Source organism: Balaenoptera acutorostrata, chromosome X (assembly GCF_949987535.1).
Source record: "Balaenoptera acutorostrata chromosome X, mBalAcu1.1, whole genome shotgun sequence".
NCBI classification, from domain to species: Eukaryota; Metazoa; Chordata; class Mammalia; order Artiodactyla; family Balaenopteridae; genus Balaenoptera; species Balaenoptera acutorostrata.
Genome location: NC_080085.1, coordinates 38,811,457 through 38,834,953, shown reverse-complemented (window position 1 = coordinate 38,834,953; position 23,497 = coordinate 38,811,457). Strand labels below are relative to the sequence as shown.

Sequence of the window (23,497 nt, the reverse complement as noted above, 5' to 3'; positions counted from 1 at the left end):
CATTTTAACAGAAGGCATCTGTTTGACATTGGTCACTGCCCTCCCACCAGCCTGAGCCATCCTGTGGTCAATGGTAAGTGTTGTCACGACAGACACAGTGGTATTTCAGTTAATCACCATGGGACAGTGACCTGACTTCACAGATGAGCTCATCATGAACACCTTCCAAATCCGTGATTAAAGCATAACTGCCCTCTTGGCATTGCTACTATTTGTTTTGAATCTCCTCCGGCCTCTAAACATGGTTTCAGATGAACACAGCATTAGATTTTTTTTTTTTTGGCTGTGCCTTGCGGCATGCAGGATCTTAGTTCCCCGACCAGGGATCAAACCTGTGCCCCCTGCATTGGGAGCACAGAGTCTTAACCACTGGACTGCCAGGGAAGTCCCTAGATTTTTATTTATGGGTAGTTGTAGATCATTCCTTGTCATTGCTGTAGGGTATTCCATTGTGGGAATAGAACTCAATTTGTTGGTCCATAATACAGTTAATGGACATTTCACATTCTTGTGTATGTGTTTGGAGAACATTTTCTTGGGCATCTATCTAGAAGTGGGTCGCAAGCTGTGTGCATAAGCATCTTTAGTAGATACTGACAAAGAGTTTTCCAAAGTGGCTATACTATGTCACATTCCCATTAGCAGGACATGACAGTTCTGGTTGCTTCTTAATCTCACCAACACTCGGTATTGTAATCAAATCTTCTCAACCTCAAATCCGTGCCTCTTGGGGAAGAGCCCAAGATAAGTTTCAGTTACACTCTCCAGTTTTATATACAGAATTATTTGTATGTGTGCACTTTACTGGAGAGATTACATGGTTTTCTACAGAGTTTCAGAGGGACCCTTGTCCCAGAGAAGAGCAAGGACCACTGCTTCAGGTTTTTGGCTTTCTTATAATGGTACACACAGTGTTTATTTGAGCCAAGATTTCTGTTGGGAAAGCTAAAACTGCTGGGTAACTGTCTCTGTTTTTGAAAAGCACATTATGGAAGGCCTGAGCACTCTGGCATTTTGCTAGTGCTGATGCATGTTGGGTAATGTGTTGGCAGTGTTCAAAATTACACGCCCTAAGAAAAAGAGGTTACATTTATTGGGATATTCTAGATGCCTGTGCTAATTTGATCTAATAAACACTTACGTGTCTACAAATTGAAAGAGTGAAAAATTGGAACAGGACAATAGATTTTAGCTGTGGGCGTTATTCTGCTTTGGAAACAACCTCTTGACATCAATAGTGTGTCCTGATGGTTTGCCATGTGATACAGCTGGAAATGGCTAATACAAGCAGCAGAGGATTAGGGGCACAAAATCCTGCATCCTTCTCAACACACTGTTATTCTTTGAGGTAAATGTATGGGCTGATTTTGGAAACTCTCCCCTGTGGAGGCCTCTGTCTCCATCAGCAGGTGTATTTACAACAGATTATGAAAGTAAAGCGGACAAAGATATTGATCAGGTTTTGGGAGGGAAGAATTACAATTTTCAGCTTCCTAGTTGAAACATTTTAATTTTTTTCAGAAGATATTAACTTTCATTGTATTTAGAAAACATTCAGTCAGACTTCTGTCTCAGATCCTGAAGAATTCCTCTTCTTATTTTAATACTATTTGCCTTAGTCAATTTAGGCTGCTATAACAAAATACCGTAGATTGGGGGCTTCCCTGGTGGGGCAGTGGTTGAGAATCTGCCTGCCAATGCAGGGGACACGGGTTCGAGCCCTGGTCTGGGAAGATCCCACATGCCGCGGAGCAACTAAGCCCCTGAGCCACAACTACTGAGCCTGCGCGTCTGGAGCCTGTGCTCCGCAACAAGAGAGGCCGCGACAGTGAGAGGCCCGCGCATCGCGATGAAGAGCGGCCCCCACTTGCCGCAACTAGAGAGAGCCCTCGCACAGAAAGGAAGACCCAACACAGCCATAAAAAAAAAAATACCATAGATTGGGTGGCTTATAAACAATAGAAATTTATTTCTCATCGTTCTGGAGACTGGGAAGTCCAAGATCAAGGTTGCTGGCAGATTTGGTGATGCTGTCTGCTCACTGTATCCTCGCTTGGTAGAAGCTCTCCAGACTTTCTTTTATAAGGGCACTGATCTCATTCATGAGGATGCAGCCCTCATAACCTTATCACCTCCCAAAGGCCTCCACCTCCAAATACCATCACACTGGGGGTTAGGTTTCAACATATGAATTTGGGGAGGCACACAGACATTCAGTCTATAGCACTATTCAATCAATCATCTATCCTTCCATCCCTCCATCCGATCATCCAATGCTCGTCAAACACCAATTGAATATATATCACTCTTAAGCATTATAGGAGGAGGCAAATGTTTCTTTTCCTGAAGTAGCTGGAGAAAAAAGGCATACTCAACGTGGAACACCTTGAGAATAATATCAAGATAACAATTACTAGTAAGGACTCCAAATGGAGTGAACCTTATGTTTCGAGCACTGATGGGGGGTGAGGTGAATTTCGGAAGGCTTCTTGAAGAAAGTGAGTCTTGAGCTGGGCATAGAAAGTAGTTTAAGCTTTGCACTGCTGGAGATTAGAAGGCAAAGGAGCCTTTGAAGGACAGATGCAGCGACAATGCAGTGGTGAGGATGGCCTGCTGACATCAGGGCACAGAGGCCCCGGCCAGAGCACAGAGGCCATCTCCTTGGCATCCACCTTCTTCTGGCAGCCTTGAGAACCAGGTTCAGGAGCCTGGATTCGTTCCAGTGAGCAAGAGTACATCCCTGCGGAAGAAGAGAGAGGGTGAATCTGGCCTTCTTTCTGTTCCTTGTGCAGTCCGTCTCAGGATGCTTGCTGGGGCCTCTGCCTGAAGTGCTCTGCCCCCCACCCTGCCGAGTCACACGGTTTCCCCCTCTCCTCTCATCTTTTCCCTCAAATGGTACCTTCTCAGTGAGGCCTTCCCTGTCCACCTTATTTAAAATTATAATCAATCCCAAACCACCAACACCCCCTCTTGGCCTTTCCTACTCTCTTTTTCTTCATAGCACCTATCACTGTCTAATATACTACATGATTTTCTTCTTTATTTTCTTTAATGTCTGTTTTGTTTATTGTGTTTACACCTATTAGAATGTAAGCTCTCAGGAGAGCAGAGACTTTTGTCTGTTGTCGTTCACTACTGTGCCCCCAGAGCCTGGAACGGTGACAGATACATAGGAGGTGCTCAAGAAGTATTTGTTGACCTATGTGATTTTAAAATTTCTAATAGCTGCATCGAAAAAATAAATAAATAAACAGGTGAAATTAGTTCTTGTTAATCCTCTTGGGTAGCAATGGGGGAGCTACAGCATTATTGACATATAATAAACTGCACATACTTAAGGTATAGAGGTTAAGATTTGACATATGTATACACCCGTGAGACCATCCCCACAATCAAAGGTCTTTGTGCCCCTTTGTAATTATATATGTTTAATAGTATATTTTGTTTAACCCAATTTATCAAAAATAGTCATTTTTACGTGTATTCAATATGAAATTGTTAATGAGGTGTTTAACATTTTTTTATACCAAGTTTTCAAATTCCAGTGTGTTTTACACTGTGTGTAAAGAAATATTTGTTGAATAAATGAGTGAAGGAACTGGCATGGAAGTCATTTGAGGATGGGCTGGACTGGTCCTTGCCTGGGATCAGGAGGGAGAGCCACGGAAAAGATCTGGCTGGTCATTGAACCCATCATCAGCTTCTACCTGGTTTGTAAGACTCTCAAGTGGTTACTGGGTCAAAATGTCTTCCAGAGACCTTCTTTACACCAACTGAGCAGTGGCTCATGGAGGAGAGATCTAAGTAAGAGCTTGAGCTCTGAATGCACAAACCCGAGGTTAAATTCTGTTTCCCCTGGCGTGCAAAGCTGTGTGACCTTTGAACAAGCTTCTCAACCTCTCTGTGCTTCAGAACTCATCTGTAAAATGAAACATACAATTAGCAACTTACTGACTGAGTTGTTGTGAGAATTAAACTATTTAATTAAAACCATCAGCCTAGTGTCTGACAAATGGTGTTCAATAATTATAATTAAGAGGCTGGGAAGTTTCATGATCAAGAGTATTGGCCTTTGAATGTCTGAATTGCAATCCTGCTGCCACTTAGCAGTTGTGAGACCTTGAGCAGACGATAATTATTTCACCTCTCTATGTCTCAGCTTCTCCATCTGAAAGGGTGGCTGTGAAGATTAATGAACCAATACATGTAAAGTGCACAGAACAAGGCCTGAACGGGGTAAACACTCTCTGTCAGCTGTTGTCGTTATTGTTTGTTATTATTATTCCTGCAAGGCTTTGCCTAATTTCTCAGCCAGTACCATCCCCAACTTACCTATTTCTCCCTACATGGACGATTCTGTTGCAGGAAGGGGGACCTCTTCCAGGGCCCGAGAGTGGGCTCTTGTCTAACGCTCCAAAATGAATTGTCCAAGGAGACACACGTGCTGACAAAGCAAGAGACTTTTTTAGGAAGGGGCGCCTGGGCGGAGAGCAGGAGGGTAAAGGAACCCAGGAGAACTGCTCTGCCACGTGGCTCGCAGTCTCAGGTTTTATGGTAATGGGGTTACCTTCCGGGTAGTCTCTGGCCAATCATCTTGCTTGGCCCCTAGTCTGACTCAGGGTCCTGCCTGGTGGCGTGCGAATCTCTCAGCCAAGATGGATTCCAGCAAGAGGACTCTGGGAAGTTGGTCCTCTCCTCCCTCTTTTGGCCCCTCCCGAATTCACCTAGTTAGTTTCCAGTGACAGCACCATGTTCCTTATCAGGACCTCCTGTTGTGAGACAACTCAAGGAATCGGAGTTTGGTCAAGGCAGGTGGTTTCAGTCAATGGTTCCCTAACAACTCCAGGCCTTTCCTGTGCTAAGTGCTGCTGGCCTGTTCCAAAAACGTTGTCACCATTGTCTGCCCCTCCCTCCAGCTTCGCCCATGTGATGATGCAATCAGAACCCTGTGCTGGGGCTTCCCTGGTGGTGTAGTGGTTAAGAATCCGCCTGCCAATGCAGGGGACATGGGTTTGAGCCCTGGTCCAGGAAGATCCCACATGCCTTGGAGCAACTAAGCCTGTGCGCCACAACTAGTGAGCCCACGTGCCACAACTACTGAAGCCCATGCGCCTAGACCCCACGTGCCTAGAGCCCGTGCTCAGCAACAAGAGAAGCCACCGCAATGAGAAGCCCGCACACCACAACGAAGAGTAGCCCCCGCTCACTGCAACCAGAGAAAGCCTGCGCACAGCAACGAAGACCCAACGCAGCCGAAAATAAAACAAATAAATAAATAAATATATTTAAAAAAAAAAGAACCCCTGTTGACCCCAGGCTCCAAGTGCTTAGAAATGAGAACAGATAAACAGAGGAAGAAAGCCATTTGCCTAAGTAGAGCTTCCTGCCCTCCTCCCCCATAGGGTAGATTAAATTTCTTTTCTTCCAAACTGGAAATACAGATCAAAAGTTAAGCTTGGTCCTCCTGTTTTGTTTGTGGCCCAAGCATAGTCCTTTCCAAGAGCTGTAAAAGTCATTGAGTTCTAGAGGGGCCGGGTGGCCTGCTCCATCTCCCCACAGTGAGGAAGGCGAGATTCCCATGAACCGCAGAGGAGACACTGAGAGGGAAAGGTCACTGTCGAGAAACGGAATCGAAGAAAGACCAGGCCACCTGTTCTTACTGCAGAGACTGGGGTCAATATGGGGAATAAGATGGCAAAAGGGCTTCCCAGATGGGACAGACTTCAGGGTGTGCGGTCTTTGCCTCAGAGAACAAGGGTCAGGAGAAGAGCAAGACATCTGGAGCATCAAAGTTGACATTAGTGATGTGTTTGCCGCCAAGCCAGCCCGTCTCTGAGAGCTCTGGCCCACTCGTTAGGGGGAGAATTGAGAAGGCAGATTTCAGATGTTTTTACTGAGCCTGCTGAAGCTCTTAGGCTACAAGGTAAGGCCATGTGATAACCGAGTTGGTTGCTGGCTTTCAGCAAGTCTGCTTTAAAAAGTCAAACATAAATCTTCATGCCAGGGTGTCTGATTCTAGGAATTTACCCAAAGGAGATTAATCAAAAATGTGGGCATGGATTTATGGGTAAGAAGTGGTTGTATAAATGACGGGGCATTCATCATGATCCCAGAACTGTTCAGCTACATCCATTAACTGAGTGCATCCTGTTTGCCATGTATCATTTTGGTTAATTCTTACAATACCCCTGTGAGATGAGTACCATTACTCCAAATCTAAAGATAAGAGAACACAAATATTGAGCAACTTGACTGTAGTCGCACAGCTATCAAGTTTCCGAGACCATTTTGAATCCGTTCTTTGGTCATTTAAAAGCCACCCTGGGGACTTCCCTGGTGGTGCAATGGTTAAGAATCCGCCTGCCAATGCAGGGGACGGGGTTCGAGCCCTGGTCCGGGAACATCCTACATGCTGCCGAGAAACTAAGCCCGTGTGCCACAACTACGGAGCCTGCGCTCTAGAGCCCATGAGCCACAACTACTGAGCCCGCGAGCCACAACTACTGAAGCCTGTGCGCCTAGAGCCTGTGCTCCGCAACAGGAGAAGCCACCGCAATGAGAAGCCCGCAATGAAGAGTAGCCCCCGCTCTCCGCAACTAGAGAAAGCCCATGTGCAGCAACAAAGACCCAACGCAGCCAAAAATAAATAAATGAATAAATAAATTTATTTTAAAAAAAAAGCCACCCTGCATCCCTTCTTCTGTGGTTCTATACCAGCCCTTTTCAGACTTTTACATTCTTGAAAATTACTGAGAACCTCAAGTAGCTTTGGCTCAACTGACTCCATCTCTTTGTATTTTCCATATTAGGAATTGAAACTGAGGATTTTTAACAATATCTATTAATTCACCTAAAATAACAATAATAACCCTATGACAAGTTAACATTTTTATGGGAAAAAAGTGGTTTCTAAAGCAAACACATGAGTGAGTGGCATTGACTTTCATTTTTGCATATCTCTTTCACATCTGGCTTGAGAGAAGACAGCTGGCTTCTCATATCTGTGTTGGCATTCAATCTGTTGTGATATGTTGTTTTCTCCCTGAACTGGGGACTTACTCTGATGTCTTGTCATGATTTCTTCAGACAAGACAGGCCTCCCTGGACAATGTTCTAAATAGTAATAATCACTGGACTGTTTCTACAATAGCCAAATCTGAGACACAAAACTCTCATGGTACCTTTGGTCATGTCAAATAAATTTAGACATTCCCGCCCTCCCCTACTTATTCCCTGAAGCTTGAAGACTTGAGATTTTTATGTCTCTAACAATAGTTCTTTCCTGGGTTTATCAGAAGCTTTCTCTAATCTTATAAAAGAATACAGTTGGCTCTCCGTATTCGCAGATTCAACCAGCCACAGATCGTGTATTATGTTTATGATCGTGGTTGGTTGAATCTGCGGATGCGGAACCCGTGGATACAGAGGGCCGGCTCTGGGACTTGAGAATTCGCGGATTTGGGTATCTGCTGTGGGTCCTAGAACCAGTGCCCTAAGAACACTGAAGGACAACTGTAATCGTTTTTATAAACTTAGCTAAGATGCTCCCTGCTTGGACGTAAGACACCAAAGACTGTCAGTAAATGAGAACGTAAAAAGGGTGGGGCTTCCCTGGTGGCGCAGTGGTTGAGAATCTGCCTGCCAATGCAGGGGACACAGGTTTGAGCCCTGGTCTGGGAAGATCCCACATGCCGCGGAGCAACTGGGCCTGTGAGCCACAATTACTGAGCCTGCGCGTCTGGAGCCTGTGCTCCGCAACAAGAGAGACCGCGACAGTGAGAGGCCTGCGCACCGCGATGAAGAGTGGCCCCCGCTTGCCACAACTAGAGAAAGCCCTCGCACAGAAACGAAGACCCAACACAGCCATAAATAAATTTTTTTTAAAAAAGGTGAAGTGTTTCATTCTTCTTCATCACGGTGCTCTTTACATATTGTTTGGCTTCCATTTACTCACAGAGCCCTCTGTGGTGGTCACTTCTCACTCCAGTTTTGGCTTTAGAGTTCTGAACACACCTCCTATCTAAGAGCGTTCCTGATTTAGGAGGGCTTTGGCAGCTGGTCTCTGACACCATTGAGTTGCTGGAATGATTGCTGTTGGTGCAGCCCTCACTGTGTTTAGGACCCCACTGAATGAGAATCCCTGGGCTTCAGCTGGGGTGACATTTCAACTGGGCTACTAAGCTGGCATCTATCAAGAACAATCTTGGAAGCCCCACCCCATCTCCATCATATCCCTTCCATAAGACATGTGCTGTACAAAGACCTTATCCTTGAGAAAGGAGGGAGGGATGGTGGAGAGATGCCCATCTCACAATGTGTCCTTGAGTTGAAGGTTAACGGGGAAGGAAAAACAGGTTACTGTTGTTGATGGGGCTCCTTGTGCAGGTCATGGTTTTCCGGGTAGCTCTGCCCTCACCCAAGAGCTGTTCTCCACCTTTTCCCGAGCCAATCCATGAGTCAGACTGGAGTTCTCAGTTTCTTAAGCAATTGTCCTTATGTTCCCAGGAGTTGCCGTGGCTGTTGGTGCAGACCTTGGCAGTGACAGAGCAGACACCAATTAACCAAATCTGCTGGGCTCACACGCTCCTTCAAGTCATCTGCTGGTGATTTCTGGCAGAACCAAAGTGTTTGTGAAAACAAGCAAACACAGAGCCCTGAATAACTAAATTGTCTGGCTGACTACCAATTTCTTCCCCTCCATTCTTGGTCCTAAAGATTTTTGCAACAAAAATGGGCTGTTCTTCCCATTTAAGGGGTGGCTCTTCAACCTGCTTGTGGTTTTATCTCTTTCTGATGCCCTTTACCTGTGGGCACAATGCCACGCTGAGGAGTCCAGGAAGAGGTCTCTGTATGCCGGTCTCGGATGTACTCTGCCCTTGCGAGGTAGCCTGACTTGGTTCTTCATAATGGGAGTTCCATCTCTCACCCCCTTTGTATAAATGCATCTCTCGTGTGTGGTGGGAAGCAGGGCGGTTGTTGCTGGTGAGGATCTGTGGAGCCCAAAGTAGGTGACTTGAAAACAAGGAAGTTAATAATAGCATAGGAAACCTGCTATAAACTGAATGTTTGTGTCCCCCTCCAATTCATATATTGAAATCCTAACCCCCAATGTGATAGCATTAGATGATGGAGCCTTTGGGAGATGATTAGGTCATGAGGACAGAGTCCTCATGAATGAGGTCGGTGCTCTTATAAACAGACCCAGAGGGCTCCCTTATCTCTTCCACCATGTGAAGATACAGTAAGAAATGGCCATCTATGAACCAGGAACTTGGTCCTCACCAGACACCAAATCTGCCAGCATCTTGATCTTGGACTTCCCAACCTCTAGAACTGCAAGAAATAAATTTCTGTTGTTTATAAAGCACCCAGTCTCTGGTGTGTTTTTTTTTTTTTGTTATAGCAGCCCAAATGGGCTAAGACAAAATCTAAGTACAAAAGATCTTTTTAGAATTCAGGACATTGTGTGCCAAATAATTAACAAGTTCAAGGTCACACAGCTGAGATGATATCCAACATTTGTTGTGAACTTACTATGTGCCAGCAATCTATGCCAACAGGTCCTAGGCATGCAAAAATAATAATTACAGTAGTAACAGCCGCAGTAATAGCAGCAACAACATTTATTGAGAACTGACAACATGCCAGCCACTGTTCAAAGTAACTTATGTGAATCATCTCACTTCATCTTTCCAGTACATCTGTGAGATAGTTACTGTCATCCCATTTATACACAAGTAAACTGAGGACAGAGAGCTTAAGTAACTGAACACAGCTAGTGAGTGGCAGAGCCATGACTTGATCCAGGTAGGCTGGCTTGAGTTCACGATCTTGCAGCTTGGAGTCCGATGGGTGACACAAAGTGGTAAATGCATGAAGCTGGTACAGTGGAGTTAGTGGCAGGTGAAAGGTAAACGGAGAGCTCTGGGACACTGAGAAGGCCACCTAACCCAGTTGTTTATGGTAATCTGGGCATAATTCCTGGCAGAAGATCATGAGGCCAAGAGATGTTGAGTTGGAACAACGAGATTAAGCAACTCACTCGCTCGGTGTCAGTCAGTTTCAGAGAGGCAGTGCTGGGGTGGGACCCACATGTGCTTTGCGGGGAATGATCCTATGGATCCATCCATAGGTTTCTACTGAATAAATTCTATGTGCTGAGCTCTGATGGAGGCATAAGTACAGGTTTAAAAAAGTCAGCATGCAAATTGTGTGGTATGTGAATTGTATCTCAATAAAGCTGCTTTTTTTAAAAAATAAATTTATTTATTTATTTATTTTTGGCGTGTTGGGTCTTCGTTTCTGTGCGAGGACTTTCTCCAGTTGTGGCGAGTGGGGGCCACTCTTCATCGCAGTGCGCGGGCCTCTCACTGTCGCAGCCTCTCCCGTTGCAGAGCACAGGCTCCAGATGCGCAGGCTCAGTAGTTGTGGCTCACGGGCTTAGTTGCTCCGTGGCATGTGGGATCTTCCCGGACCAGGGCTCGAACCCGTGTCCCCTGCATTGGCAGGCAGATTCTTAACCACTGCGCCACCAGGGAAGCCCTGCTTTTTTTTTAAATCCAGCATATACCTAGTTGATTCTATTAAATTCAACTTTTTTAAAAATAAAAGAAATGAAGGCTCCTTGGAGAAATGGCAGATCCTAGGGCTGTGGCAGAGACAATAGACAATGAGCCTGGAGAATCTTCTAGTGCCAGAAATGAAGAAAGTGCTCAAGAAACAGAAGGATGAAGGCATGTCAGAAGGACACAGGAGCCCCCAACGACCACAGATGGAACAATTTGAGCAAGAAAATAAATAATGTAGTATTGGATTATAACCCAAAGCATAAAGTGAATATATATAAGCCCATATTGATATAAAGAAAAGATAGAATAAATAAATAATAGGGGAGAAAGAGGCAAATATTCCTTAGAGAAGAATTTTTAAAATTTATGTGGATACCTCCCTCCAGGAAGTAGTGTTTACTCCCTACCATCTCCTCTTGAGAATGGACTGAACTTAGTGACCCTCTTCCAAAGAACAGAGCAGGGAAAGGGGGAAATATAACTTTACAGTGGAGAAAGCTGGCAGGCACCACCTTAACCAAGGAATCAAGTTAATATCAGCAGGGATAAGTCAGGTGCCCCCCAAGGTGATGTGATGAGAAGGGCACTTTCCTCTGTTGTATTCTTCCCCCAAACCCACAGCCCCCATCTAAAAATGAAAAAAAAATTCACACAGATCCAGATTGAGAGACATTCTACTAAATACCTGACCAGTATCCTTCCAAACTGTCAAGGTCATGAAAAAGAAGGAAAAACTGAGACACTGTCACAGACCAAAGACCAAGGAGACTTGATGACTAAGTGTAATGTGGTATCTTCTGTGGGATCCTGGAACAGAAAAAGTACATTAGTTTACAAACTGGTGAAGTCGAATAAAGTCTTAAGTTTTATAAATAGTCATGTACCAGTGTCAATCTCCAGGTTTTGAGAAATGTACAATGGCAATGCATGATGCTAATATTAGGGAAAACTAGTTGAGAGGGATATAGACACTTTCTGTACTATCTCTGCAACTTCTCTGTAAATCTAATATTCTAAAATCAACAGTGTACTTAAAGCATAAAAGAAAAGTCAGCAAGTGTTGGTTGGGATGTGGAGCAAGTAGAACTCTCATACATTTCTGGTGAGAATATAAAGCAGTAGAACCACTTTGGAAACTGTTAAACTTGAAAAGTTAAACATACACCCACCATGCAGCTCAGCCATTCTGCTCCTAGGCATTTATCCAAGAGAAAAAAAATATGTATACAAAAAGACCTGTACAAGGATGTTCATAGCAAACATCCACAATGAATGAATCAAAACTGGAAAGAATCATCAACAGAGGAATGGATAAACAAACCATGGTACATCCATACAATGGAATACTACTCAGCAATCAAAAGGGACTGACTGCAGCATGGATGAACCTCAAGAAAGTCATGCCAAGCAAAAGAAGCCAGATAAAGGTGGAATCATACATACTGCATGATTCCATTTTTTAAAAAATTCTAGAACAATCTATAGTGACAAAAAACTGATCAGTGGTTGTCTTGGGCCAGAAAGTGGGCAGGAATTGCCTAGGGAGGGGCAAGAGAGAACTTTGTGGGGTGATGGGAATGTTTTATATCTTGATTGTGGCAATGGTTGCACAGGTGCTTACAGTGTGTCAAAAACTTCCCAAATCGTGCATTTAAAATTGTTTCTTTGGGTGTAAATTATACCTCAGTAAAGTTGACTAAGAAGTGTGATAGTTAATTTTATGTGTCTGATTGGCTAGGCCACCATACCCAGATATTTGATCAAACACTATTCTAGATGCTTCTGTAGAGGTATTTTTTTAGATGAGTTTAACATTTGAATTAGACTTTGAATAAAGCAGATTACCCTCCATAATGTGAGTAGACCTCATCCAATCAGTTAAAGGCCTTAATAGAAAAACACTGAGGTCCCCCAAGGAAGACGGAATTCTGCTAGCAGACGGCCTTTCGACTTGAACTGCAACACTTCTCTGGGTTTCCAGCCAGCCAGCCTGCCCTGTAGATTTTGGAGTTGCCAAGCCTCTACAATTGCCTGAACCAATTCCCTAAATTAATCTCTCTCTCACTGCCCTCCTGCCCCCCGCCACACACACACACATACATCCTATCGGTTCTGTTTCTCTGGAGAACCCTGACTAATACAAGAAGAAAAGTAAGCCTGTATGATAACTCTTCCCTGAGAATCTTAGGGCCTTGTTGGAGAGCAAAGAACAATATGACCATAGAATTAATTATTAAAATAGTTTTTGTAACTACAAAATCAGTGTGAGATGAATCTTTGCCAAATGACTGAGAGCTATTGTGAGATCTTGGTTGACTGTGGACCTTGAGTTACTCCAATTTGGTTGCAAGATGATGTCAGAATGCATGCCCTGACTTCTGACTCAGGTTTTCAAATGAACCTAAAGTGGTTTTTGTGGATGTACCTGAACTGCCATTAAGTTAAGCCTCCCAGAGATGACATACAAGCTGCCATGTTAGTAATCCTTGGAGAAATATATGCCCTTTGTCTCTGTGTCGAGGCGTCCCTGCTCTTCTGGGAGAACCAGGCAGTGTAAACATGTCACAAAGAGAAGCTTGAAGTTGTATCTCTCTTTTTTTTTTTTTTTGGTTGCCCTGCTCGGCTTGCAGGATCTTAGTCCCTGACCAGAGATCAAACCCGGACCACGACAGTGAAAGCGCCAAGTCCTAACCACTGGACCACCAGGGAACTCCCTAAGTTGTCTCTTCTTTCTGCTTTGACCTTGATCTCTGGGAACTCCTGTGTTGACCTAGCGCATCTGATTCCTTGGAGAAGCTTGCTGGGCCCTGTTTTGTGGCTCTTCCTACAGATACTTGCATTCCTGCAATCGGTTTTTCATCCCCTTCTAACTTGTGTAATATTTATAGTTGTCATTTTCTGACCCTCCACCATGCAGAGTCTCCTGGCTCTGAGATATTTGCAAGTATCATTGGCAAATGAGATTAGGTAACCCCACTTCTGTACTGGCATTTACATTTTACATGATAAGGGTTCCAATTTCAGAGAGAAACCTTTCTGTTGTGTTTGGTGTGGCACCAAATTTCTTTAGGTAACAGGGAATTTTGCTGGAAATCTTAATGCTAAAAAGTTAAGTTGGGTTCTGAAGACAGTAGGAACTAAAACACTTGAGTGTATATCACATATTGATAACGTGATTTTGCTTACAGATATTTAACAACTTGGCATATTTAACTACTTTTCCATTGTAGTAAATGTTTCCTTTTAAAATTATCTTGTATCTCACAGGGCAAATCCTACCCCTTCAGGGGCCCATTCCCACCTATGTGGAATCCAATTGCCTACCTAGATCATAACAACCTTTGGAGGACGATGGATGACATGGGACGAGAGGTAAAGCTTCCTAAAGCTTCTTTGATGACATTTGTATTCTCCATAATAAGTTTAGTCCTTAAAAGAAAGAAGGTGAAGCATGTCAACAGTGCCTAGCACATTGTGTAGCACAGTAACTTGCAGTAAAGATTTGTGAGATGAGTAAGTGAACTTGTTTCTGACCTCTAAAAGAATGAGATGTCCAACAGGCTGCAATTTGCATACTACTGATGAGGGGGGAGAAGATCTTCTATCATTCAGCTTTCCTGGGATGATGTTTCTAATTTAGAATATCCTCAGGACATAGCAAGTAAGACTTCTGGGTCTTTGAGTCACCACCATGCCCAAACCTGCAGCTCCTGAGTAAACACACACAGAGCTTGACCTGAAACTCCAGTTTAGACATGATCTGGTACGTCTGTCTGATCTTTGTTAAGGAGTTGATTTTTTTTAAAATTATTATTTATTTATTTTTGGCTGCGCCAGGTCTTAGTTGTGGCATGAGGGATCTACGTTGCCACGTGTGGGATCTTCAGTTGTGGCATTTGGGATCTTTTAGTCGCAGCATGAGAAATCTTTAGTTGCGGCATGCGAACTCTTAGTTGCGGCATGTGGGATATAGTTCCCTGAGCAGGGATCGAACCTGGGCCCCCTGCAGTGGGAGCGTGGAGTCTTAGCCACTGGACCAGCAGGGAAGTCCCAAGGAGTTGAATTACTGAATTGTTCTCTCTAAATTATGATAGTAACTTAGTAGTTGATATTTGGAAACAGCCTGATTACAACATAGCCTCCATTTATAGCACAGGAAAGGTTATCAAAAATTAAATATGGATTGAGTGAATAGGAAATCTACACAGACAACATGGATTGTGCAGTAAAAAAAACCACTATTGGGGGAATTTGGAAAACTTGCATTTTCCTTCTTTAAGTTAGAGTTTTGAATACTATTGAAATAGTTATTTAAAATGGAAAATTACATTTGCTTTTCCCCTCTGAATCGTCATCTGAATGTAGATTCCCAGTGATGCCCCATGGAAGGCGCCCCTTGCAGAACAGTGGGACCACATGACGATGAAGGAGCTGCTGGACAAGATCTGCTGGACGGAGTAAGACTCGCCGTTAGGCACAGGCATTGACTGTGACTCTCTTTCAGGGTTATTTAGCAATTCCGTTCAGCAGCTATGAAACAAGTAGCCGCTTTGTGTCTATAACCACACCATTTGTCCAGGTGGAGTGCTGAAAAATATTGGAACCATGTCCTGCCCTAAAGATGTCTATACATCAAACCTACTTCTTTGGAATAGTTTTGCATCACAAAGGTGGTATTACCCCCTAAAGTCCTTAGGACAGACCACGTTGTGCCACTTCCCTTATTTAGAACAGCTTAAAGATCTCACTTATCAAGCTGTCGATGTAGGGATACTTGTATACTCCTCACTGGTGGTCAAGTATGGAGAGAGTGCATCAGCACATGCATTTCAAACACCTATGGGATGGAGTGGAACTCTTCAAAGCTTTGAAGAGGAACTTCTAGAGAAGTTCTCTGGATAATTCACAACTGTCCAGGAAACATGGATGACTGGACTGACCACTCCCCATTAGGGAGAAACGTGTAGCGTTGAAAGAAAGGGTTCAAGAGTCAAGTATTAAATTACGGTTGGCAGAGTTGGGAACTATACATGAGCTGTGGAAGCTGTATAGACAGAGAGCGTGGAAAGGCCTCCCTGCTCTTGGACAGCAGGGAGAAAGGAAAGGATGATAAGGGTTCCATCTCAAGCACATGGTGAATTTGTGGTAAGCAAAGTCAGAAAATGGCATTGCTATGAGACTGTTTGCCCATGCTGAACAGCATTAGTTGGGAATGTGGCTCTGGGGTTGATGTCTTCATTCTCTAGGCATTGGGGGTGGGGGGGGAAGTTGGAGCACTGACAACTAAAAGTAAAAAGTTTTTAAGGATATCTGAATCTAAGCTATGGAAATAACCAAAAGACATAAAATGTACATACTTCTTCATACATAAATTCAACTTCTTAGAGTTTAGCTTAAAGAAGGAGAGAGAAAAGAAGAGAGGGAGAAAGGGAGAGAGAAAGGGAGGGAGGGAGATTCAAAGCATTATTTTTAAAAGGAAAATCTAAATGTCCCATAATAGAAGACTGGTTAAATTAATTATGGTTTGTCCGAAAACTGGAATACTCTAAAATCTTTAAAAATCGTGTTGAAGAAGAATATTTAATGGCTTGAAGAACATCATACTATTAAACAGATAGAAAAGCAGGCTGTCGTCAAGTATGTACAGCGTGATATATCATCTCGTTTCTAAAAAGAAAACTGTGCATGCCCTGCAAGCAACGGATATCCATCAGAATGCTTTTTAACATCTAATATTACAATGCAAACAGTTATCCACGTCATTAAAATTCTTCATCAAACATCATATTTCATGGTTGCAGACTATTCCATGGGAAGTGAATACCATAATGTGTTTATCTATTATCATTTGACGTTTTAGTTACTTCCAGTTTTTAATCATTATCGTTATTATTATATAATACTCTATGATTAACATGTGCCTCTCCTACGTCTTCAGCCTTTGAAAGCAACCAATTTTGAAAGAGTAAAACCCTTTTATTGTCATGAAATCAATGCCTATTATTAATTACATCCTTTTTAACACTTATCTGATGCTATTTACCAGTCTGTTTTAGAATGTAGTTTGTAATACAACTTATTTTGTTTGTAATAAAATTGCAGTATTTACTTTTAAATTTTATACATGAGATTTTCAAAATATAGTGAGTATTTTTTACCTGCATTTGTTTTATAACTCCTGTTATAAAAAGCTTTTAATAAATTCATTAGGTCTTCTCTCTCCAGAGAGCTTTGAAGCTCATTGAAGATAGGACTAATTATATTTCTTTGGTCTCACAGAGATCTGAGTTTTTCTGCCATAGTCCTTGGCCTAACCCTCCCCTTAGTGAATATTCTAGGTTGTTGGCTGACAAAATAAAGCATTCTGAGATGTTAGGAATATATGAACACAAAGTAATTTTTAAATTTTTCCTAAGCAAGATAAGCATGATATCATTTCCTGGTTTTAAAGGAAGTAATCCCCAGAATATCCAACCTACCATGGTTCAAACTAAAGCACAATCATATATTCAAAGACTAATGTTGATCGTTCTTTCTGTTATCATTTATAAAGTGGTTTTCAGAAACAGATTAAATTTATGATGTAGTCACAGCTATGTAAACACACTTTTTAAAACCTATAACTAGAAAAAGAAATGCACCAAAATGAGTCTAGGGATTATCTTTTGGGGGGCAGAAATGTGGAAGATACTCATTCTCTCATCTTTTTACTTTATGAATTTTCCAAATTTTATATAATATGTGTATATTTTTCATGTAGAAAACATAATAACGTTTATCTTTTAAAGAGTCAACAGGGCAAGGAACACGAAAATATTATTGCACTAGCTTCCTTGGCCTTCCATCCCTCAGATATTTTTCTTCTCATTTCTTTTCTCAGGAAAGCTCTTAGAGTAAATCAAATAAAGGATTAGGAATGGCCTGGCCCTCCAGAGACAAATTACTTTTAGATCTCCCTTGATTTCAAACCAGGGTTATTTCTTTCTCACCAAACTGGCAACAGTAACAACTAGAATCACAGCTCTATTTTTATATTTAATATCGGTTATCTAGCTAGGGCAACATTAGGTTTTAGTTATTTCTGACTCCCTTATACCATCCGAATTCACCTATACAATACAGAGCAAAGAAAACGGGACATCAGGAAGCAGCAAAGGATGCTTTCACTTTGAAGTAATATTTTAAACCAATCTTTGGATATTTGTTTTAGATAGAAGCCAAAAATTGCCTCTGCAAAGAAAGCATGAGTCAGCAATTTCCATCCCTTCAGTTATCATGAGGAATCTTGCAAAACTAACTTGAAGTCACTTCAACATATATATTACACTATTTGCAGGCTTAATGATGGGGACTGTCACAAAAGTGCTACCAGGTGATTATGGTTGCACACATTGTCACAAGTAACTGGTATGCGTGTTAAGTGTGATTCTACAAACTTCCAGAGTCAAGGTACACTAGGGTAGAGAGGTGTCCCTTGGTCAATATTTGTCCCTTCAAGGTTGTCGACTGACTAATTTTAAAGCATTTTGAGGTATTAAAAGCATGAAGTTTGCATCAGGTATGACGTGGTTTGCAGTTGTACCATTTAGTGAGCTGTGCACTACATATTATTAACTTCCCTGAGACTCAGTGTTTGGGTTTGTGAACTGGGGAAAAATAATGACTGTCATTTTTGTGACAAATCGATAAGACAATGGGTTTTAAAAACCATGGAGTGTGAAAGAGTTCGATAAATGGAAGACAGTATTATTTATTCCACCCATTGTCAGCACTATCAGGTGGAAAATTCTGCCTCAGGTATAACCAGATTAACAGCATGCAAACTTTATGTCAAAGTCAAAAGCGGGATTGGTCCTAATTAAAGATATCCCAGAGTACACATTACTACTGGTGAATTTTAGGATCTGTTAGATTTCACTGAGCTGTTGGAATTGCAGGAGATCATTCACTTTCTGGTGTGGCTCTCATCATTTACCTGCCAACCTCAAGCAAAAGTTTGTCTATCTATACTCTGTTAATCAATCACTTTTTCCCCTCATCCATTCTTTGAGCTGGTCTTCCATTAGACAGTAAAATAACTGACTAGATAACTGTGACTAATTCTGTACTTGGTACAGCACCTAGCATATCCTTTGAGCATTATGGATCATTTAAAAATAATGTTTAGGGAGTTTCCTGGTGGCCTAGTGGTTAGGATTCCAGGCTTTCACTGCCGTGGCCCGGGTTTAATCCGGTTGGGGAACTGAGATCCCGCAAGCTGTGTGGCATGGCCAAAATAAAGAAAGAAAGAAAAGAAAAGTAATGTTTAATTGATATTTCTCATCAACCATGTATTCATTCAGTCATCTAACAAGTAATTTATTAAGTGCTTACTATGTGCCAGTCACTATTTTATTAAAGAGGACACGATGGTGAGCAAGAAAGTTAAGATCCCTGTTTCAGTGATTGATATTCTAGTGGGGGAGACAGCAATAAAAAATAATAAACCAATAATTAAGATAATTTAAGACAGTGAAAATAGTTTTAAAGCTACCACACTATGGTAAAATGATAGAGAATGCCAGGGTGCTGGGAATATAGAAGCTGGTGCTCATTTTTATAGATGTATAAGAGTTCGTCTTTCTGAGGGGACATTAGAATAAGTAGAGAAGGTACAGGATGAGATAGGAAAGGTAAGCATGGGCTGGATCACTTAGGACTTTGGAGGCCATGGTAAAAGATCTGAATCTTATTCTGGTTTTGATAGGATGCCACTGGAAAGTTTTAAGCGAGGGAATGACATGACTTGATTTACACTATAGAAAGAGCACCACGGAGGGGAGGGCAATAAAAAGCTTTTGGCTTCAAGTGTGGTAAATAGATATTCAGTGAGGACAAGTGGAACGAGAGAGACCAGTCTGGAGGAAATAATTCTAATCATCCCGGCAAGAGATGATGCCAATTTGGTGGTAATGAAGGTGGAGTGATGTGGTGAGAGACAACAGGACTTCCTGATGGATTGGATGGTGGGAGAGTGATGGAAAGAGAGAAATTAAGGTTGATTTCTGGAGTGTTGGCCTTAGCAAGTGGGGGAATGGTGATGCCTTTTACTGAGATGGGGATGCCTAGGAGAGTAGCAAGTGATGACAGCATAGCATATGGAATACACGCTGATTCTGAGCTAGGTCTTTTGATTAAGGGGAAAATATGTCTCCTATTCCCCAAATCTCTGATGTCATGTTTTATAATATTAGATTCTAGTGACAATTTTCTGCAACTTGCTAAATTGTGCTCCACTTAGCCAAGTAAGTTTACTGCTTGAATAATTTCCAGAGAATGAAGAAGATGCTCCCCTGCATTTGCCAGCTTTGCTCTTGTTTCTTCCTGAGCAGGTCTTCGAAGCAGCTTGCTACTCTCTTTGTGAACGTGTGTGTCACCGCAGAGACCCATGAGGTCTCCGCTCTCTGGTTCCTGTGGTATGTGAAGCAGTGTGGGGGCAGTGCCAGGATCATGTCAACAACCAATGGAGGGCAGGTACCCATTCATACCCCGACCGTTCAAACAGAAAACCACCACTGCCTAAATGAAAGATTGGCATCATCCTTCAATCATGAAAGGTTGGAGCAGGAGGCAGGCTTGTGGCTTTTAGAGCTTAATCATAGCAGCTCAAAGTGACTTTTGAAAGGGACAGTCTGTTGTTAGGTACCCAGTGTGACAACCCAGTGGCCAATGTCATTTTAAAATTAGGCTTGTCTCCTTTTTTATGTACTTTTGCAACTTTCCATTTGGATATACATCCGATGATTATTTGGTAAGTTTGTAAGAGACCAGCTGACGAACATAACTTGAGTACTTCTTGGAAAGCTGAACAAAAAAAGTCAGAAACGTATTTTCAGTTTAAAACACACGCACCACGTGGAATTCATTCATCCATTCATTCATTCAGTGCCTATTTCCTGAGCCCCAGCCTTGTATAATGCGCTATGCTGGGCACAGTAGGAAATGGATTAGAGTTCTTAGATAATCTCCTCGACAGTCATTTTCCTTTCCTTCCCTTCCTCTTCCTGCCCCCTCCTCCGCCTCATCACCCTCTTTCTTCTCCTTCTCCCCCTCCCTTCTCTTTCCCTTTCTCCGTGACCTTCTTCCTAGACCTGTTTGAAATAGTCTTTTTAAAAATTAACTAAACTGAAAATTTAGGAGAAGACAGTCAGCGCAACTGTGTGCACAATCACGCAGAACATTTGGAAGCTTTTGCAGGTGGGTGCAGTGAGGTGAAATGGCCTCAGCGGCCACAGAAACAGCAGGTACCTGACCCAGGGTGAGACAGACAGACTGCAACAGGGAGTAAGCTGGCCTGGGGATGGGTGGACCAGCAAGATTCTGAGACTGAGTAACAAGGAGACAGGAAACAGGCCTAGGTGTGCTCAGGCAAGTGGTGGCCCAGCAACTCAACCAAAGGATGCAGGTAGGACACAGGGCAGGGGTCTCGGCCAAGCAGGTGGGACATGGGAGTCAGGCTGAGGATGTCCAGCTGAGTTTGGAGCCTGGGAGGCCATCAGAACATAGCCTGGAAGGCTCGAAAACGTGTGATTTTGTTGAAAGCCAGCAATCATTGGTTAGAAAACAATGGTGAAAGACACTACCCACAACGGCCGCATGAAATTTTATACCTCACACGGTAAAGATATGTGAGGAAAACTAGCAACTTAGCAATTTATATCCATTCCTATATTCCCTACCCACCTCTTGGGTCCTTTTTTCTTTCCAGGAGAGGAAATTTGTGGGTGGATCTGGTCAAGTGAGTGAGCGGATAATGGACCTCCTTGGGGACCGAGTGAAGCTGGAGAGGCCTGTGATCCACGTTGACCAGACAGGAGAAAACGTCCTTGTGGAGACCCTAAACCACGAGGTGTACGAGGTAACCAAGAGCCTTAAACCAGGGAGAAGAGACCAGAGTCCCATAGATAACCAGAGCTTAAATGAAGCCGAGAATATTCTAGACTTCGTAGACAATGCCTTTGCCAAAAGCGAAAAAGCTACCTCTATCTGAAAGAAAGGAGAACAGAACCATAATATTTGGGGGTGAGGGGGGAGATTTACAAAACACGTATTATCAACCCTCTGTATTGGACTCCTACATAATTAGAAAATCAAAGAAAATATTTATTTGATAAATATCAAGTGCCTCGTATGTGCCAGGCATTATTCTAGGAGTTGGGAACATAGCGGTGAACAAAACAGATAAAATTGTCTGCCTTCATGTGGCTTACATTCTAGTAAAGGAGAAAAGTTGTAATCAGGTATATAGTTAAAATATAGACTATGCCAAATAGTAATGAGTACTGTGGAAAAAACCAAGCAGGGAAGGGGGAGAGGGTGTGCCAGAAGGTGAGGTGGGACGATTGGTCATGCAATTTTCAATAAGGTCATCAAGGAAGACCTCACTCAGAAGGTGATGTTTGAGCACAGAACCCAAGGAGATGAGGGATTGAGCCAAGTGGCTCTCTGGGGAATAGTTTTTCAGGTAGACTGAAACAGCCAGTGCAAAGGCCCTGAGGTAAGAGCAAGCCTGGCATGTTGAAGTAACAGCAAGGTAGTCAAAATGGTGGAATTAAGAGGATTGAGGGGAAGAGTAACAGAAGATGAGATCAGAGATGTGACAGGGGTTCCTTTCATATATGACCTTGAAAGTGACTGTAAGGAACTTAGCTTTCACTCCAAGTGTGATGGGAAGTCATTGGAGGTTTTGAGCGAGGGAACAACAAGAGCTCATTTTGATTCTAACGAGTTTGATTCTTCTAGTTTCTCTTTTAAGGAGAGATTGAGTGGGGGACGAGGGTAAATGAGGGAGAAACAGTAGAAAAAGAGCAAAAACAACCCACCAGCAATGTTTAACCACGCCGTTTTTCTTCCAGGCTAAGTATGTGGTTAGCGCTATTCCTCCTGTTCTGGGCATGAAGATTCATTTCAATCCCCCTCTGCCAATGATGAGAAACCAGCTGATCACTCGTGTGCCTTTGGGTTCAGTCATCAAGTGCATAGTTTATTATAAAGAGCCCTTCTGGAGGAATAAGGGTGAGTACTTTTCTTTGCTTCAAAGGTCCAAGAAACTTGGTGCAAAGTCACGCATTTGCGTGTAACTGTTTTTCTTAGAATTCGGACGTAAAACATTCATCCAGGTTCTAAGGTCAGTTCCATCGAGTAAAGTACATTGTCACACACTCGTGCAATTAAGTTCCCTTAGAATATGATCAACTCTTTTCATAATTCAGTATAAAGTTTACTAATCCTTTCACAAAATCTTGTGAAAATAGGTTATTAACATTTTCTGCTACAGGTTTTTAAAGTATGAGTTTATAGAGCCGTTCACAACGGTGGGGATTCTGAAAATTTCCAGGCAATTTCTCACTAGTGTCAAGATTCTACTATATGAAATTAAATTCATTTATGCATTCATATATATTCAATAAGTGTGTGGCTCTACTGGATAGAACATTACAGGGATGCCCACTAAAGTACTAGGTTCTGCAACGATGGAAATGTTCCAGAGCGGCTCTGTCCAGGACAGCAGCCGCTAGCCACGTGTGTGGGTATCAAACACTTGAAATGTAGCTAGTGAGACTGAGGACCTGAATTTTTCAATTTTATTTCATTTTAATTGCTTTAAAGTCAAATATAAAAAGCCACACATGGCTATTTCATTTTAATAGCTTTACATTCCAATGTGAAAAAGCCACGCATGGCTACTATATTGGACAGCACAATGCTAGAGTCTTATCACATCGACTCTCATCACAGCTCCTTTTCTTCCAAGAGGACTCCACGTAAGAACCGTCCGTACCTGGGACTGAGGGCAAAGGGAAGGATGGACTGAAATGAGGAGCTAGATTGCAGAAGGGAGAGGAAGGATGTGCTGGAGGCAAAGGGGGAAAGTTTCATATTCTTACCTT

The 23,497-nt window shown here is 42.6% G+C and overlaps 1 protein-coding gene across 1 annotated transcript in view; it reads left to right on the top strand.

Annotated features, from left to right (window-relative positions):
• MAOB (monoamine oxidase B) overlaps window positions 1-23,497 on the top strand; it is a 115,909-nt gene that overhangs the window by 64,957 nt on the left and 27,455 nt on the right. The window contains exons 4-8 of the mRNA XM_007180263.2: window positions 13,836-13,940; window positions 14,934-15,025; window positions 19,940-20,081; window positions 21,316-21,465; window positions 22,463-22,622. Of these exons, the coding sequence (XP_007180325.2) occupies window positions 13,836-13,940; window positions 14,934-15,025; window positions 19,940-20,081; window positions 21,316-21,465; window positions 22,463-22,622 (649 nt within the window). The remainder of the gene's footprint in view (window positions 1-13,835; window positions 13,941-14,933; window positions 15,026-19,939; window positions 20,082-21,315; window positions 21,466-22,462; window positions 22,623-23,497) is intronic.